General features: G+C 41.1%; 1 protein-coding gene across 3 annotated transcripts in view; it reads right to left on the bottom strand.

Moving 5' to 3' along the window:
- LOC143320213 (phospholipid-transporting ATPase ABCA1-like) overlaps positions 1–16,773 on the bottom strand; it is a 38,830-nt gene extending 22,057 nt beyond the window's left edge. The window contains exons 1-8 of one of the 3 annotated variants that reach the window (XM_076729736.1): positions 16,624–16,773; positions 12,457–12,565; positions 11,120–11,213; positions 9,898–10,039; positions 9,558–9,676; positions 4,814–4,935; positions 2,710–2,901; positions 688–777 (exon numbers count right to left, since the gene is read on the bottom strand). In XM_076729736.1, the coding sequence (XP_076585851.1) occupies positions 688–777; positions 2,710–2,901; positions 4,814–4,935; positions 9,558–9,676; positions 9,898–10,039; positions 11,120–11,213; positions 12,457–12,522 (825 nt within the window). In that variant the 5' untranslated portion in view covers positions 12,523–12,565; positions 16,624–16,773. Of the gene's footprint in view, positions 1–687; positions 778–2,709; positions 2,902–4,813; positions 4,936–9,557; positions 9,677–9,897; positions 10,040–11,119; positions 11,214–12,456; positions 12,566–13,057; positions 13,099–16,623 lie in introns of those variants that run through there. The other 2 variants (XM_076729739.1, XM_076729737.1) reach the window with 2 other exon arrangements.
- Between the last annotated feature and the right edge of the window lie 3,635 nt (positions 16,774–20,408).

The raw sequence follows: 20,408 nt of genomic DNA, 5'->3' as shown, positions 1-20,408 counted from the left end.
TCCTTTCTTACTAGATTCCACTTGATCAGACTGGGCTATGTTATCTTGGGCCAGGTGTGTGAGTGTGTGTGCGTGCATGTGATCCTATACTGAGTAGGTATGCAAGACAGTGAGGACAGCACACCTGGTTGTTGAGTAAGGCTCATGTGCCACCACCTACAGGAGCATTTCACTGTTCTCAATGTCAATTTTTGCTCCCCTTTAACCATTTAGACTGTAGTTTGTTATCTGTCCGGTTTATGCAGGAAAGAGGAATTCAGCTCTTCAAAGCCTGCTGTGGTAGAACAAAGTTTAAAAGCTTTTACAAACCCAATATTGAAACACGGCGGCCAGCTGACCTTGAGGACTTTTGCCTCTATTATAGTGAAGCATTTTTTTTATCGGAATGTGCTTTGAGTGGTCTGAAATCAGTAAGTGTACGCATGGGGTTGTATTCATTTTGTCAATATGACCGTGACCCTACTGCCCAAACCTTGCAGTACTACTACTACTACTACTACTACATGTGTGACCTGTATGATTAATTAAGTGAATTCACAGAAAGCTGACTCCTGGTAAAAATTGATTTTATGCTCAAACATTAAAACTGTAGACTGAACTTTGGAAACAAATACTTCAGCAGTTCTGTTTGTACCTGTTGTAACATGTGTGGGCTGTGTTCTTTGTATGTGTGTATGGTGTATCTACCTCCACGGCCAGTGATCCCAGGTTCTCCAGAAGATAGTCGGTTGCAGCTGAGACTTCCTGAATGACTTTGGGGTCCGAGCTCACGTCCTTCTGTTAGCGAGAAAGGGCATGTTTACTATATTGCAGAAATTATACACTGTTTCTGTTTGTTTGTTTGTTTTGTGCACAATTGCACAATTAATACATCAGGGAAAAGTTAAATTAAAATCACGTGCCTAATTAACATGTATACTATGTTCCATTTTGTATCTATTTATTCATTTTAGGATGAATTATTCTTCTCAACAGATGTGATTACAATTTTCCTTTGTGTGTTTTCTCTCATCTGGTACAACACAATATAAATGACGGGAAAAGGCTCATCACAGAGGGAGAGAAAGGTGAGAAGGGAAGACAGACGGCGTGGTAAAGGAGAGGTGGGAGAGAAAGACGAAGGGAAAACGGGGGGTTCAAAGGTGAAGCAAGAGGGGAGCCGAGAAAGAACAACAGGTTATGACCCCCTATGCTCTCATCAGTCAAACTGCTGTGGAGTGTGTGTGTGTGTGTGTGTGTGTGTGTGTGTGTGTGTGAGAGCCTGTGTGTTCCCGTCTATCACACTAAGCTGTCAGCTGCTGGAATGCCTGACACTCAATAAAGCACAGGTGTCGCTGAAGGCAGAACAGCAGACTAGGAAGAGGGAAAGACACTGTAGCTTTCTAGTATGTTCACCGTCTTTCATTTGCTCACTCTTCTGTCTCATTTCTCTTTACCTTGATGATTTCTATCCCTCGCTCTCTTACGCACACACATACACCCACACACAAAGTAACTAACAGAGGAAAGTTGAGTTGTGCAAGAGCCCTTGCTTTTTACACAATTTTATTTCTTTTGGAAAGGAAGCTCCGGTCTTGCATCAAAGTTTATCAAAGTTTGGACTTTGTATACAGAATAACATAATCAGCGGTACAGCAAACACAGCAAGGCTCTGGCTATAGAGCACTGCTGAGTTGATGTATTTCTTAAACAGTTATGTTCTTTTTAAAGTTGCACTCTGTCTCGCTTCCTTTGTCTTTTTCTTTGTTTAAAGATCAGTACAACAGCACATAATGTTTCACCTCTTGCCATCCTTCACCATCGTGACTCACATTTAGGTCACGGGTTTTATGGGAAGGGGGCAGGCTGTGCGGGAAGACACAGGCGGAGGTGGCGCTGGACAGGGAAGGGAGGTGAGAGGATGAGAGGAGGAGGGAAAATGAGTTAGGAAAACAAGGGAAAGTGCAAAGTTTCATAGTAAGCAGAAAAGATGAGGGATCAGGGATTTACTTTGAATGGATGAATAAGGGGGTCTGGCTTTGATTGGTGATTTTATGCCAGACCTATAGAAACAATGACTCCTCTTGTCACATAGCATTAGTGTCTCAGTCAATGGCTCCCATGTACCACTCGCAGCGAAGTGACTTCACAAGGCAATTACAACAAGCCTCTGAAGCGCAGAGGCAGCTGTCCAGCATGTGGATGTGTGTTTCCTGAATATATGTGTGTGAGTATGCACTTGTTCATGATGTCCCAGTTCATGTTCTGTACACACCCAAGTTGTTAAATGGAAAAGCCAATAAATAGAAATCGCTACCAAATATTTCTGCTTCTGTCTGTTACTCCCAAACAATATATGACTCCCAGTTGACTGAAGAATATTGCATTTTTGGGAATATCGATGTTAATACTATCTAATCTTGCTGATGTGGGAGGACACCAAACTATCTAGCAGTGAAGCAACAAAGGTCAGTGATGACATGTATTTTCCAGTTAAAATGGGAAGGGAGTGTCTTCCTGGTCCCGTGGACAAGATACCGCATCGTGGTGAACTATATCAGCACTTCTCCAGTTTGAGGTTGCTAAGCAAAATTTTACCACAACCAATACGATGCAGGGCCAAAACTAGGAGAGTAAGATCCAAGCTGTTAAGAATTTCTATCTTTCAAAGTTCAAATCCATTTTAAAACTAAAACTGCTCGATGTGATTGACTCAATGGATAAACTCACCCGAATCGGTTTGAGGAAGTCCAAGTTAGACAGGAAGTGGCTTTGGGCCTTGTTTAGCCAATCACCGGAGGACTTGCAGATAATTTCTTGAGTAAGACGGGACACGTTGCGGTCAGCGATGTGAACAAACTCCTCCAGGGGCGTTGTGTTACAGAGGTCTCTGAGGTGGAAGCCGAATCCTTTAGTCAGCACCTGCACAGAGAATAAAGAAAACAGTGAATCAGAGAAGGTGAAGAAATATTAAAACATGTGACCATGCAGCAACATGTAAAACACGTGTGCTGCATGCTATGAGAAAGAGAAATATCCCGTTTTCTCATTTAGTTTGGGTCAAATCTTAATGTGATCACATAGTGGCACAAACGACTGGTCTCCTTCAAGTAGGGTTCATTATATGCCTTCGGTGTGAATAAACACAAAAAAATAAATGTTTTACTTTGAAATACACAATTAACAACAATAGAGCAGAGTGTCCTGCCAATAATTCCCTCCCCAAAAAAATCTTACTCACTCTGTCTTCACAAGTACGACTGTATTAACATGTGGTGAGTAACCCTGTTTCATCAGACTTCCCTTGATGGTTCTTGACCTTTTAAAGATTGCCACGTATCGGTCTAAAAACGTTACATTCCTGAAACCTGACCACGAGAACAAAACAATGATGCTCACGGAAAGATATCTGGCTCACCAAGGACAAGACATGTCAATCCAAATAAAGCTCTACTCTTACACATCTAAAAAAGCTATATTTTTCTTCTTTTCGGGGGGATTAAATCAACTTTGTCATGCAAGAAAGCTTCTCTCCTCTCATTTTTCCAAAACATATTGGGCAGAGGATGCACAGCTGTAACAGCATGTCCTTTTCTATGTCATTTCTCTGGAGAGAGACTTTGTCCTCCCCGAAAGAGTCAAGATGTTCATGTATGAGTGTGAGTGTGTGTGTGTGTGTGTGTGTGTGAGAGAGAGATAGAGCAACAGGGGAGCACACTGACTTATCATCTAAATGTCCTTGACCAGTCTCTGTTATGCCATCATGTGTATCAGACTACACACACACACACACACACACACACACACACACACACACACACGAACAACTGGTAATCTTTTCACTGGAAAAACATCAGGGCTTACAGCAGTGAGTTTGGAGGATTGCAATCACACTAATCGTCCCACAAGAAACTCAAAACATATTTTTCACTTGAGAGATTTTCATGTTCGTCTCACGTTTGCTCTCGTGCGTCTCACTACTGTAAAACAACTGCCATCAAACAACTGACAAAACCACTGCATATAATAAGGGCTACAGCAATAATAAGCTTCCCTTGATTTTCAGTCGTCTCCTTAAATAATGTTACTAATGACCTTCCTGGACTAATGGATAGCCATCATCTGATCAATAGGTGTCTGGGAGAGAGGGATGGGTAGAACAGAGTGCTGTAACGTGAATTTGTCTTTGAGCCTCTGTCCCTGCACGTGAGGAGACATGGGGGGTGGGGGAAAGAAGTCACGTGACACCGACCCTCCAGTTGCAAACCAGGGATGATGTGGTGGGCTGGGTCGGGAGCTGTTGTTGAGGGGGTCCTGGGTAACTGAATCAGTCAGTGTATGTTTGTAATATTGGGTTGTACAAATAAAAAAAGGAGAGGAAGAGGTGCGTGTGTGTGTGTGTGTGTGTGTGTGTACGTGGGGTGAAGAGCGGAATGAAATTAAGAGCGAAGGAAATAATAAGAATAAGAATATGACTGTCTTTTTCTGGGATAAAAACATAAGAATGAGACAGACGGTAGAGGGGCTTTTGGTGCCCAGCAGACTCCACACCCACCTATCCCCCACCCACACTGATTTTTCTGTCGGGTATTAAGGGCTTAGCTGTGCCACAGCGGAGTCCAGTGGCCCATCAGACACTGTCAAGCCAAGGTCACTGGATTTATGCACGAGCACTGTGGCCAGGGGAGAGTGATTATCTCATATGTGAAATGGATGAAACAAAAAAGATAATACACACAAAACAACACTGTTGTCTGCTTTGGTACTGAGGCAATATGAGCAGCTAATACCAATTGAGGCCTGCAGCATGTGATGAAAAGTCTTAATATCCTACCTTTTCCAGATTGACGTCAGCCTCCACTATCTGCTTCAGCGCGTGATGTGGTAGCGAGGCGTTGTGGTGCAGGAAGTGGGAAAGGGTCTCATTGTCTCGCAAAAAGTCTTTCAACTTGAAACCTAGAAACAAAAACATAGACGCATAGAGTCAACCAAGTGTGAGACACAAAATCCCCTTTGAAAAAAACTGTTCGGTGGTTGATTAATACTGAGAAACACAGCTGTGGCCCAAGCTTGATATACAGCAAAATTCAATTTCTTTTCCACTATAAAAGTGGGCTGCAAACAACCTTCTCAAGCAATGACCATATAAAACAAGCTATAAAACATATCCTCGCAAAGTGACTTTAACGTGGAAACCCCAGTGCAAGAGCTCTGTGATTTCTGTGTTCAATGACAACCACAACATGTAATACATCAGTAATTGGTGGACACAAACTGAGAATACAAAAGTACATTGCTGAATTAAATGACTGTTTCCAAATCAAATGGTATATTTGAATACTGATAAGTTCACAAACACAGACACACACTGTCTCCTCTGCACTCTGCACTGTTCTGTACTTTTGCTGCTGCATTCCAAAGAAGTCAAGTGATTTCTGAAATTGGCCTGAGTCAGCTGTGTGGTTGCATGCAGACTCACTTGCTCGCATACACACACACACTCCCCTCTTGTCCTCAGCTTTTTGTTCTCAGCCTGGGTTACTACAAGGCATTCCACTCTGACCCAAATACTGCCAACCAGTCTTCCTCTCTCTCTCTCTCTCTCGCTCTCTCTCTCTCTCTCTCTCACACACACACTCACTCTCTCTCTCCCTAAATTTCTCCATCCCAACCTTTCATCTGTTTTTCTGTGTCTTGAGACACCTCTTGCCCAGTTTCGATCCATCCACTCATGAGTTGAACTGAACTTGTCCTAGAGTTTGGTTGAAACTAGTTAAGAGGAATCATGCAGAGAGAACAGGAATAGCTCCCGCAGCCCACAGGCTACCACTGCACAGCAGACTGTTATTTTGGTTATTAACAGTGCTGTCTCCATCTGCTCTGTAACTGCATACTTTTACATTAGCATGACTTGATGCATGAAACTTCACTGATTTAATCCCCTGCCCTGCATTGTTCTGATGAATACATTTGACATAGACTACATGATTACTGCTCTGGTCTCCTCCAATCTGTTCACAACTTAATTATGCTATGTCTGAGTTTTACAGATTTCTTCCTGCTCTCCCTCCATTTCATTTTCCCTTCCCTTCATCTCCAGTAAATCTTGTTGTACTTGCTGTCATCACTACTCCCCCCAGCCCCACAAAACACACACACACACAAACAGGAAATATTATGCTTCTAGTGAACTCAACACCCCTTGAGAGGAAGCGAAAGAGAACAGTGTGTTTCTGTGTGTTGAGGAACCCATGTGTGGCACTGCTCTCCCTAACTGCCATGGCCGTGTGCAGAGTGTGTGCCACATGAAGTTTAGGTGTGAGTGTGTGTTATATACATCCGTTCCTGCTCTCCATGGACTTTTGAGCATCTGTAATTGTGCACCTGTGCCGACATGTGTGACCTCAAATCTCAGGGGGGAACAACCAGAGAATGCTAATAAGGTCTAATTAGTGTCCCAGTTGGAAGTCACAGATCCCATGGTGCATTGCATCCAGAGGCCCTTGAAGACAGACCAGACTGGATGGCACGATCTTGTCCAAATGGAAATTCTAGTAAGTCTCTTATCTTATGTGTGTCGTTGTCTTTATTTGCACTGCTTAAGTGCATAATATTCCCAGAATTATCAGGACGATGTTAGAAGTACCAAACCTTGTTTGTGTTTGTTTATGCGTGCTTTTCCTATGTTGGAGCCAGGTAGATGTCAGGGTGAGCCCATCATTAACACTCACAAGTCTGGACATGCTCCTATTGGTGCCTGTCCTTTTTTAAATTAGACGATACTGACATCACACACTTAGCAACCGGAGTTGTCACTGGTCAAACTAGTCCATGAACGGGCATATTGCCAAATCTACCCTTCTATTTTTACCTGGTAGTTGTTTGGCTGCTTTTTATGGTTAATGTGATAAGAAATAAGACAGAGGTGCAAGGATATGTGTGTGTGTGTGTGTGTGTGTGTGTGTGTGTGTGTGTGTGTGTGTGCAGACTGAAATAAAACGTACATTCAAGAAAAAAGGCAGCACGGTTAAATTCAGAAGTCTCCATTTTAAAAGACTAGACTCAGACACATCAATCCCTTGAGTCAAATAGGGTCTTTTAAAGCTGAAGTTGGTGAAAGGCTAAAAATGTAAGATGTTCTCCTCTACTATGCAAATCCACTTTCAGGTGGGAAGATAAGAAAAAAAAACCTGTGGCATACGAAAAGCTTGACACTGACCAGATGAAATTTATCCATTTATCTATTTGGCATTAAGAAAACCTTTCGCATCTCACATCTCAGCTCAGTTCCTTAAATGTTCACATGTCTGTAGATTTTCTTCCTTTCGTCTATCTGCTCTGCCATTCGGTACTATCTCAAATGAAATGCATTAGACTGGATTAAATAAGTGTATGTCCTGTGTGATTTATGTAGTCATCCTATGGTGGAAAAAAGCCCATCCCTCCCTCTGGCCCCTCACAGTCCCCCTTCAGGTGCTGAATTATTAACAGACACGTGAGGGGCTCCACTCTCAGCTCTTTGATCCATGCTGTTACTCCTATAACATCACTCTGCCTCAGCATTACTGTGTGCCTTTTACTGCACCAACACTGACTGTCTGTGCTACATCATTCTCTCACGTGGATTACAGACAAATACAGAGTAGAATGTGGCGTTGAGCTCTATCAGGCTGCTGTGCATTTGGAAATCAATTGGGATGAAGCGCACAGATGCGCCTAAGTTTCAAATAATAAACGAGCCTGAATAAAAAAAGAAACAAAAAAAATCAATGCAAGCCCCCTGCTCTGTTCGTTCCAGTTGAAATGTAATGGCCCACAGACAGTAGATAAAAAGAAGATGTATCACAGGGCTGTAATGTATACTGCTAACAAGACGGACAGGAAAGACATAAAAGCAGCCGAGGACATCCCATAACACACAATCAAACTGAGAGACGTGCAAATTTAGGATTTTTGACAATTAAATATAAATACAAATGCTTCCTTTTCATCTGCTCTGGCATGTAATCTCTTTCCTTTTTACAGGCGATTCTATGCTTTGCAGGGCCATTGCATAACACACCGTACCTCTGGGCTAACAGAGCAGACGGTAGCCAAAACAACAAGAAGAAACTTGATTGTTCTGCTTTGCTGCATAATTTCTGATGGTGTACTCTGCTCAAGTTACCTTTACATTAGGATCTGATGTGAAACCAAGCTAAAACCCTTTTTATTGAAACTAAATATCAGAGAAAGGAAGGAAGGATGGAAGGAAGGAAGGAAGAGAACACTAATGGAACAAAAAAAATGCATCCAGTCCAATTAGACTGAGGTCAGTAGTTACGCCACTGCTGTCCTGTAATGCTCTTCCTTGTGGTATTATTCCCCATTTTATACAGCATTAATGTGTTGTTTTTCATAATGTCATCATGTTTTCTTTTTGGTCTGGTTGTCTTTATACACATGGTTGGCTGGAAATCTCCCAGCATGCCGACCACGTCAGAGTGAGGTGGACTCTGGGATAATTGAAACGAAAAAATGTTTTTTCAATTAGTTAAGTTAATGTGTTTGTGTGACTTCTTTCTGAGTCAAGTGAAGGAAGTGCAGAGTTCAACACTGCCCTCTTTACTATTTTCAGGTTGCTTTGACCGATGGTAGAGTCATCAACCAGGTGTTATTTTAGTGTGCTCCAAGACAGCCAGGGTCATGATCGTGAATATTTCCCTCTAGCACTAAAATTTAAGATAATGATTACATGCATTGGTAAAATTGACGGCAGAACAGCTTGACTTTATCACATCTGTGACCTGGCCATCACAGACAGGAAGCACTGGGATCAGAACAACTTGGCATCTTCGACCAGATCTGTGCAGTGATTACATAATGATTGCCAGGGTGGTGCACAATTTTCTGTTCTTCCTGAGAAGTGAAACACTTACAGGCCTCTGGGAGCTGGGCCCACCAGAGCTAGCAGGCAGCGGGAAGGGGAGGAAGGGGCAAGTTACACTCTCAACACTGCTCTGAAGACTTCAAGCCAACCTCAGCTCCATCGGCTGCTACACTGCAAAAGCGGCCTTGAAAAGTCACCTATCTAATTTAAACACGCTGCTTATCCGTTTTTTGCTAAATTTATTGATCTGCAGTGGCTCAAGCCTGATTAACTTTGTACTTTGGAATATTCCAACAAATAAGACATCGTGCAGAACGGAGAGAGGACTTTCATTTTGTGAGACCAGCTGAATGGTTTATGCTGTAGACTGACAAACTACAATATGCTGTTTGCAGTGAAGGATTAAAAGATAATCTTCAAGATTACATATCTTGACAGCCCTTCTTGCTTAATTTTGAAACAATGTGTTTTCATAAACTTCAATATTTCCCAAGTCGAAGCTCAGAAGCATTAATGCCAATGTGTGAATAATCTGCGGGTATGAGTCAGTGATGCAGTTAGATCATATCCACATAAGGAGTTGAGTAGGAACACTCTAGGACTAGGAGCAAAAATGGATGACTGGCTGATCAATGTGAATGGGTGGGTGACTGAACTTATCAATTGGTAGGTCATTCAAAAACTTAAAACATCAAAGGCGTGTCCTTACGGGCAGTGTTCTTCTGAAGCTTCTTGAGGGCCCTCAACAGGCCCTTGTAGCCTTCGTAGCTTTTATCATTCTGGGTGTACAGCAGGATCTTCTTGGCGTCAATGAAGAGACGAGAGATTCTGGTGATGTTCGCAAAGAGACAAGAAGAAAACTAAATTAGACACACTGTTCGACATCCCTTTAAGATTCAAGGCCTGAGATGAGCGCCTAAATTTTGTGACGTTGGTAAGAAGACTGGACAATATTAATGTAAAATAGCATTAATAGAGTCAATGCTTTCAGTCAACCAAAGCAGTGCATTGATTAAACTACGAATAAGCAAGAGGGCCATGTTACTCACATAGAATCATTGAAATTTCCCACCACCCCGGGACTCTCGCCAGGGGTAGGATTACGGAAGCAGGGGTTGTTGGCATTACAGATGATGCCTTGTACCCATGGCAGGGTACCCGCTGAGGGCATGGCCTTGTTAGGGAAATGGCCTGCAGAGGAAAGGGACAGCATAATTGGAATTTGGACATAAATGTTAGTAAAGCAAAAAAAAATTTGAGACATTGTGAGGCCTCAATGGAGAATACTGATAACCAGCAAGATATCTGTCATTCCATTTTAAGATCATTGTCTCAGTCACTTAACAACAGTTAAGAGGCTTAAGTGTTGTTATTTGTGGCAGAACTGGGAACCATCCACTTTACAATTGTTTGTACTCTTATCAGCTAATTCTTCTGCTGCTTCTGCAATTTACTGAGGTTAACGAGTGGTTATACTGAAAAGATAAGTAAAGGGGGCAAGAGGGGGTCAGAAGGCTGACAAACTTCTTTGGAGCTCACTGGGTTAACTGTGCAATTCAGTGCTGGTTTGGTGGTAAACAAAACAATCATGTGATTATGTAATCGTACTGATTACACTTGGCACTTTGTTTGTTTAAAAGTAGGCACATGTACTTAATACGCTCCTGCTTTAAAATGTATTCCATGGAACTGACTCAACCTACAATTCGTACAGGAAAATACATGCACAGTTTAGTGACAAACTCGTACTAATAAACTAATGACACATGACAATACCTGTGGGATCTCTATTGTAGGTAACTGCTCTAAAAGTGCCTCAAACCAGTGATAATCTTATTGAGTATAAATGTGGTCAAAGTTGTGAAACCTGTTCTGCTGACGAATTACGTTGCAATTCCCTTTTCCAGGAGCTAAAGGTCTATCACATGCTCCCACAGTGCAAACAAATATTGACAAATCCAACAGAACCTTATGTGACAGTAACATGGAAACCTTGGATAAGAACCAAGAGGCAAACACGGTCTAAAAGCAGACAGTGTCTTGGAACAGAAAAAGAACAGACTAAGACTGCACTGTGTTTGAGGTACATGAGAAATGGCAATCAATTAATATTTCTCAGGTTTTAGCACGAAAGATCACAAGTAACCTTTCTTGTGTATGTATCTATTACATCGAGGAATTCAAGTCTTGCGCCATCTACAAATATAATTTAATATAACTCAAAAAGGCTTTGGTCACCCTCCCTCCCGCTCTCTCTCCCCGTCTGCTTACATTCATGTTGTTCGTAGGGTGGATAATGCATTCGGACTGAGATCAGGATGAAGAAGATGAAAAGGGGCCATATGATCTCAATCAGCAGCTGGATCTGAGAAAGGAAGGCAAAAAGGGATGAAGATAGAAGTTAACCAAGCAAACAAAAGAAGGGTTTCTATTCTCGGGAAGTAAAACTTGTGAAACAATGTTTAACAATTCGTTAAACATCCCAAGACAGGTGAGCCAGGTTTTCCTTTATGCGTTCCAGTTTTTTGTGTGTTTTCAGTTCACAGGAGCTGTGTGTGTGTGTGTGTGTGTGTGTGTGTGTGTGTGTGTGTGCCTGTACATGTGGAGGGGGCTGTCAGGGGTTTTTTTTTGTAAACTGTAATCCCACCATGAGTCTGGTTCAAGTATATGGGTTAATATGGGCAGACAGGGTTTAGAGGGCTATGAGTTAGTCCATCTGTTCCATATGGCCCATCTACTTTAACTGCCTGTGTCTCGGCCTTAATGGCAGACATGCAGCGTGGGGATAAAGAATAAAGACACTGACTTAGAAAACACACTGTAACCCTTTGTTGGAAATAATTGGACTGATTGTCAAGCAGCCCGAGCTGTCACTTTGAAGAGAGGTTTCTGCTTCATGGTCAAATGGCTTAATTGTGTGCAGATGAGCCTCCGCGCACATAAAGAAGCACTATAACACAGCTCGGAAGTGAATTTGATTTGCATAACTTTGAGTGTGTGGGCATCAACCAGCACAAGATGGTAACTGGACAATGGACCTGACGTGAACGTGTCATCATCTCATCTTTGATTGAGTCACTGTAACCTGTTAACTAATGCTTTTCAGTCCAAGTGGCTTAGAGAATAATTTCATCATTTCCATTGTTGTGGGCTGTATATGCCTTGGAACTAGAAACTTCTACAAAGGCTTTGTAATGCCCTTATGACTAGTCATGTGATCTTGGAAAAAAAATCCACAATGTGACTGAGACAAAAAAATCACGGGAAATACACAAAAGAACAGACACTGCTCCATTTTACTTTTAGTCTTCAGTCTTATTTTGTGGACTGACGCTTGATTGTATTATTAGCATCAACAAGAGAGCAATGCAGTGTTAGCTAATGATTCTGCCAAGTAGCATACATAAATGAATACTGTATGTGATACTCAGATGTGTGAAAAAAGCATTTTAATACAAAAGTATAAGTTCTAAGAAACAATCATTACTTTAAAAAAAAACACAATGGATAAAAGAAACCACTGAATAAATAATTTAGTGAGTTTTGTACTGAATACTCATCGACTCCATTGTTCTGATGAGTCAGAAAATTGAAGCACTCCTACTTACAGTCTGTCTCCGTCGGTAAGTGAAGTTCTTCCAAAGCAGTAAACCCAGCTGAGTGGAGACTGCCATGTTGACGTCTTCCCAACCTCACTGAGCACGCTCCAGCGCCTCGCTGTGAACGCAAAAAAAAGAGAGGGTCAACCACTGCGAGCTCGCACATGTACGACAGACAAAAGCAGCGCTCGCACTGTCAACAATTAACACCATTCTCAGTGTGAAAAGACTACAGATTTAACACAGTCAGCTAACTAACCCTCAGCAGTCCCGCTTTGTTCCTGTGGAAAAAGATACGGTTTACAAAAAACTGTAAATCCTGCATACAGTCACGCAGAAACCTGAAGTGAAAACAGAACAGAAAGTTGTTACATGAGCAAACCATTACTAAATGCATGCGGCTGTACCAAATATGGCAGTAGCATTCATTTACTCATGAAATGAACGCTAGGGCATGAAAAAGGAAGAGACAACTCATTAAAAATAACAGTCACAAAAATAATCAAGAAAAAACGCTAAAATGCGCACAGGAAGCATTACTTGGCTGCTTGTTATTAACTCTTAAAAAACAGTTAAAACTAAAATACACAAACAAAGACTAATTACTGACTGGAAGTAGTTTCACTCTGAAATGCGCAGCAGCCACGAGTACAGCAACACTCAGCGAATGAAGTCGACTAATGACTGAGAAAGGCTGCTAACCGCTGCGTGTTCAGGTCTGCTTGATGCACACTGGTCTGTCCAAAGGGCAAGCTGCTGTTAAAACTGGGAGGACGAGTGGGTGGTGGGCAGTTTTCCTGTGGTGAAAGTTGTTGCTAATCCTTTTGTCATCACAATTTTTACCCCGTTAACACCTCGGTATCACACACAATACTACATTTAATGTAAACGAAATAGTCACTTTAACCTCGCGTCATCCTCATTGTTCAATCTAAATCAAACAACTCACTGATTAAACAGCATTACTGGGTTTACTCAAAGTAATAGGAAGTAAATTAAGATAAAGAGATAAACTTTAACGCATTCTTTATGCCAGACACTGGGTTATGGCAGATTTGCTGAGTGATATGTGATACAGCCCGTATGGAAATCTGTGCGGGAAAGACTTTTTCATGCCTATTTGTGTATCCTCTTTAAACAGAGTGAAAAGTCCTTGAACTCATTTTATGTAACATACTAGGATCAGACCACCAAGTCCATTTAGATGACAAACTCCAGGATACACAAAAATTGATTGCAGTTTTGGGATTTTGTGGGTCTTTTTGGACAAATTACTTTGTTATCTGGATAGTAAGTAACACCTGGAAAGCCCACAAATCAGAAATACAGAGCTATTGATCCGGAGTTACATAGCTACGTATGTAATGCTGTTTTCTGAGACAGACACGAAGTTGGCAAGAGTTAGAAGCAGGCCAGCCAACCAAGACTGAGGCCCTTTGGTCACAGCACATGAAGAAAATATAGGTCTTAGATGTACAGCATTTATGTCATCTAAAAAAAAGTTTGATGGTTCACTTAGAGTTTAAGGAACAAGAGCAGCCTTACAGAATACAGCTGATGGGAAGTCAGAGAGTAGAACAGCAGCACAACGAGGACACAATGATGATCAAAGATGATCATTTGTTTATGGGCTGAAAACGCCCTGCCCTAATCAAATCATTGATCCAGCTCTCTATGGTTTTACACCACTTATTCCTCTGATGCAATCATGACGACACTTTAATCACATCTAACCACTTCCCCAATGGTCTCCACTTACTTACATTGTGAAACTAATTTACAACATCGCTGCCAGAATTTACGCCTTCTTCTAGCATTAAATAATTATCAGAGGCGATGGCCAAAAAGACAAGAGGGTTAGAATAAACACAAAATGAAATACAACACAGATGTTAACATTTCACATTTTATGGCTGTAACTCAGCGGCGTTGCACACATTTTCCACAGTTACGGGCAAACTGTCTGTATCAAGTAAATCCACTGGAATGTCAGAAATGTCGCAACGAAAACCAACAGGAACTTTGGGATCAACAAACAACACAGTGACCCAGGTACAACATCTGCTCTCCTGATACATCTATTTTCTCTGCGTGACTCACTTGATTTAGTGGCAGCACTCACAGCACATATTTAACCGTTTCATCGACAAAAAATGTAAAATACCTGTTGTGGACTTACTGAAAGGAGCACAATTTAAACAGATATTCACTGACAACACAACGGACCATTCGATGTGACTGAAAAGCAGATCAGATGATCAACACAACATTAAAGCTTATATAGCTGCTGGTTTTAATACATTAACCACATCCGCAGAGGCTGGTCGTTACTCACAAATCAACAGTTTCTTTGCTGTTACAGTGGATTTTTCTCTGACTGCATTTCACTACACTATGGCACAGATTCTATGAAATGAATGAGTGAAAAAGCACCACCTACATTCCCATATTGTGACCTGCAATGTTGTGTGTGGACGACAACATATACAATTTACACCTTTGTCACATTTGGGACACACTGAATGGATATTTTTTCCTTCTTTCCTCCGAACTATATCCCAAATTTGACAACCCATTTTGAGCACTGACAGTAAATTTGGATGTTCAAACCTCCCACCTTCATTTGAGGACTGATATCCAACCAAACAACATGTTTACGTGCTTATCACCCATTAAAAAGACCGGATTTTCTCCAACTTGCATCAGTTTTAACGGAATGTTTTGTTTTTGTAATCTTACTAACTGAGAAGCTTGAGAGGTTTTTGACGAGTTTCCCCTCCATGCATTGTCTGATTTTGATAAACACGGTGGGGAAAAACACATCGGATGCAGATACGGGAAAGCTTCTCTGCTGAGTGTCGAGCAGCCCAAATGGTGCAGAGCCAGGGCGCCTCTAGTGGCCCACAGAAACCCTCAGTACTTGTTTACCATCAACCTTCGCTCACGTGTTATGTCATACTCATGTAGGATTTTTTCTCAACTCCATTGTCTTCATTGTTTTCCAAACACACTTGACAGATCATTCAAAATGGAAAACTCATCAAAAGGACAGTGGCTTTTAGCTACGATGAAGAAGATGTAAGAGCGTCAATGCTTTGCGAGACACATTTGGCGTCTTCAAACCACAAATGAAATCAGAAAGAAAATGCATTTCGTCGACGCTGCACCATCACTGCAGACATGCACATCAGTAAAAACAGTGAAAAACAACACATTACTGCGCTGACCAGGCACACACTATGAAACAAAACACGGCAAAGCATTAAAAGATAGATGCTACTAAATACTGTTAAATGTCATAAAAGCTTGCATGTTTTTCATTGCGACTCACTGTCAACATTAGGACAGATTATTAAAATGAATCATCTGACTGACTGACTTGAGCACCTGTGTCTCACTGATCTCTTGAAACCAGGTTACTGTCGATCATTCAGCTGCGCGATTCTGACCCACAGCGATGTCAAGCCAGCAGAAATGAGACCACAAGCAAGATGAACGTGATTTCAGCATAAAGCTGCAAGAAATGTGACTTGCCATTAAGTACATTGCATTTAGCCTTTTGAAACCTTAGAAAATAATTTAACCAATTTAAACAGAAGAACATTACGAGAGAATTAGACATTCGTTACTTAATTCTCAAATTCTTCTTCAAGGTTTATATTTTGCTATCAAATACAGACGTTGCCACATAGAGGCTTTTATTCTTGAAGCACCTCGCCGGAAGCCCTGTGTTTGCTCCTGACAACTTGACTAATCCAAGTCGCAGACGGTCGAAGAGGATACGGACTTGAATGATAAAATGTAAGAGTAAAAACCAGCAAGGACTTGACTTGACATTTCATATACACAACGTTATTATCATTAACATTCAACGTGCATTCGGCCCATAACAAGTCTCATTTAACGTTGCGACCTTAAAATGTGAAAAAAATAACTCGCTAATAATTATCGAGAAGCAATTAACATTCAAGATCAAAATTATGTTAGTTTTCGATGGTTAACGCTAATTACTCAAAGCCAAAAAGTAAACATTAAGCTGACAATGTCTGCAGAAACAGTAACATGAAAATATTTTTAACTGTAACACGGAGGCATACTGTTACATCCCTTTGTTAGTCCAACAAAGAAACTCACAATTCCTCCACAACTCAAAGAAAAAACCTCAGTCTCACCGACCTTGATCCTGAACGGTGTGAATGTCCACTCTTCCTCTTTTCATATAGTGAATTCCTCGTCCAAGACAAGTTATAACGAATAAATACTCTGTACTCCTTCGCTGTTGCGCTCCTCCGCTTCTCTGACTCTCAGTGTCTGACAAAACAGTTTTTTTTTTCGCCTCCAGCAGGGTTTTATAGCGCTGCTCGATGCGGAGCAGAGGATAGCAGAGCGGCGGCGGAGGTAACTAACGGTCACCGATGGATGCTCCTCCCATATAAGGCAAGCACGTGCGGAGTCAAAACATGTCTTAAAGGGCCAGCGCACCCCTCAACGCCTCATCAAGGCCCTGCGCTGCTTTTCAATTAGGGCCGAGTAGCGCCCGCAAGGGAGGGACGACTATCACTTATACTTCTCCTCCGTGTAATAGTAATTATCATGATTTTGATTCACACAGAAATCACAACAGGAGACGGTATGTAGTTTTGAGGATTTGTAAAAATACATTATTATTATTATTGTTATTATTATTATTATTAGTATGTTTTTGTTGTTTATTATATATATATATAAATTTACAGAAACACTTGGCTTGTATAGATATTGTATGTTGCTGGTTTCTGTTGCATATATTGTGCATTTCAAAAAATTTGGATATCATCGAAAAGTTCAATATTTTTCGTCAGTAATTTCAGAAAACTACAATGTGTCAAGCCTATTTTGTTTTCATTTTGATGATTTGGGCTTCCAGCTCATGAAAATCAAAAATCCAGTATCTCAAAATATGAGCATATTTCATAAGATCAATTTAAAAAACGGATTTATAATACAGAAATGTCAAACTTCTGAAAAATATATTAATTTATGCACTCAGTACTTGGTGGGAGTTCCTTTTGCAGGAACTACTGCATCACTCTCGTCTCTCATCTTCCCCGTGACAATACCCCATAGACTTTGGACTTGATAAAACACAGTGGACCAACACCAGCAGATGACATGGCACCCCAAATTATCACTTCAGACTGGACTTCAGACAGCTTGGGGTCTGTGTCTCTCCACCACAAATGCAAAATGTACTGGCATCTGAAAAGAGAACTTTGGTCCACTGAGCAATGGTCCAGTTCTTCTCCTTAGCCCACGTAAGACGCTTCTGACGTTGTCTCCGGTTCAGGAATGGCTTGACATTAGGAATGTGACACTTGTAGCCCATTTCAAGGACATACTGTATCTGTGTGTCGTGGCTCTTGATGACTCCAGCCTCAATCCACTCCTCGTGAAGCTCCCCACAGTGTGTACTGAACCTGACTGAGAGATTCAGGGTATTTATACTGCAGAAATAGTGATTTACTCAAACTTACAATGGAATAACTGACAAAAAATATTGAACTTTTCCATGATAAGGAACATAAAAGCAGCAACGAAAATTAATGGAGAACAGGATGGAGAGTAAAACCTATTTGATAATAATAGTAAAAACTAAGGATGAAATAGAATAAAGAAGTGAAATACAAGAGAGGAAGTTAAAATATAACTTAGATACAGCAAGTTAAGATGTACTTTGCATCTAAAAGCTACAAATTTGAAGCTTCAAATTTCTTTTCTGGTTAACTGGTGTAATTTATGTTTTAGAGCCAGACATGAAATAGACCTATCTGAACCACAGAGCATAGTTTCTTTTTAAAATTGAACGCTATGAATAAAATAAGGAATCTGCAGGGTCATCTGCAAAATCCTCCTGGGTTTTCATACTAGAAATGGTATCACTTAATCAGTCTTGCCTCTCCAAGTCTCCACACAAACCATATTAGTGAGAGGGTGACTGTGTCTGTGTCCTGTATGTGTGTTAGTTCTGTGACAGACTGGCAAACTGGGTGCAACGGACGTCTCGTCCCAATGTGTGCTGGATAGGCTCCAGTCCTCCGTGACACTGAACAGGATAAGCCGCTTAGAAAATGGATGGATGGACAGCAACTTGCTATCGCTTCATTTGCACTTCTTGCTTTCATCCATCAAACCACAACAGGCCACAGAAAGCAGGCTGCTGACAACGATGCAGCAACGCATAATACATACCTGCAGAGTAGCAATACAAAGTTGCAACATGCACTGATTTGGAGAAGAAACAGCGCTTATTTCTTTTGCAGCTGTTGCAAAATAGCCCAGCATCATTCAAAGTTGTTGCTTTCTGCACTCATTAAAATTTCCATTTCACGTCTCTCTGCAAGTTTCTTAGCAATTTTTTATTTTTATTTATTTTCCTTTCAAAGCTAGGTTATTTCACTCGTTGATGGGCTGATTGGTCTAACAATTAAGTCTCCATTTGGGATATTGAATAGATTTTCTAACAGGGATTATGTCTTTTCAAAGCAATTAAAGTAAAATTAAAGTAGATCTTATTTTGTTGGTCCGTAAGTAAGTCAGTAAATTGCTGCTGGTTGTTGCTCCTGAACCTTCATGTGCTTCAATTTGACAATTACTCTCACTTTGATAAATGAATGTACCTGAGCCTACAGAGGAGCATGGCATTCAGGTGACGGCTTAAAATATAAAAGACATGCAGTCATGCACATAGAGTTGGTTTACTAATAAACACCACAAGAGTGCCTGAATGATTGTGTGAACATTTCCAGACGGCTAAACATCAACCGACTTGAGCATGGCCACTGGGTAACTTCACCGCTCTGCTGTCCAACAAGCAACTGTAACACTTCATCATGTCCGACTCTGTGAGCTCCGTGTGTCTGACTGCATGGCTGCCTGCCGCCCATGCCAGATAAAACAGAAAGAGAGGGTGGTTGAGTTTGGATTAGGAGGCAGCAAATGCTCAACTAACATTGCCTTTGTTACACTTTAACAATGACTGCTGGTTATCACACATGCTCACATGGATCATAAATTTGTAGATATACCAAGTGAGGAAAGAAGTGTTAACTTTAATGCTCCCACTGCTTCTACTCCTTTGCAGTCTCGTCTAGTCTAATATACTATAGTGTTATTGTACTCCAGCAACATGCTGGACATAAACATTTTTCTGCGTTGTAGAGGAAAGAGGAAAGATTCATTTTATTTTTTTTGCCCAAACGACCTCCATCAAACACAGTCATTACCATAGAGCACATGCTCTCTGACACATCGCAAGTTTCAACTGATAGAGCTTTAGAAAATGAGCCTATATTTAAGTCTGTTTACGTCCTGGTAAACGTGAGTCTTTGGAAACCTGTCTCTCCTCCACTGTGGATGGGATGCAGTGAGGTCTCCCGGCATGGGATCTCATTAAAACTGGACCCTCAGTCAGAGTGATTGGTCGTTTAATCCATCAAAGAAGCTCCAGAACTGTCTGTGTGGATGAAGATGGATGTAATCATCCAAGATGACTCAATTATACAATAGCTTTTTTTTTCTTTTAATCAGGGGAATTTAGGGCAACTGAGAAAAACTGAAACTGCTGTGATTTTCAAAGTGTTGAATTGTAATCATGAAAAAAAAAAATGCTGAAAGGAGTGTTTTGTGTGTTTGTATTTTGTACCTGATGACTTTCAAATGTGTTTTAAAAAAAGAACAAAACAATAAAATCACAACAATGATCTGTTGATTCCCAGAGAAGGAAACAGCTTTTTCTATTTCCACCTCCTCTGCTTTCACTGGGTTGTTCAGTGTAATTTACAGAGCAGCTAACTGACCATCTTTGTCTTTTTCCAGGACATTTGAGGACACTAAACTGCAAGAACTCAACTGACCAACAATCCCATTGTGCACAAGTACAGGGTGTTTACCTCTGCCCAGTCCAAGACAGAAGCTGGAGATGT

The sequence above is a fragment of the Chaetodon auriga genome, chromosome 4 (genome assembly GCF_051107435.1).
Source record: "Chaetodon auriga isolate fChaAug3 chromosome 4, fChaAug3.hap1, whole genome shotgun sequence".
Taxonomy (NCBI): domain Eukaryota; kingdom Metazoa; phylum Chordata; class Actinopteri; order Chaetodontiformes; family Chaetodontidae; genus Chaetodon; species Chaetodon auriga.
The sequence above is the reverse complement of the archived record's forward strand: the minus strand, read 5'-3'. Positions and strand labels throughout refer to the sequence as shown.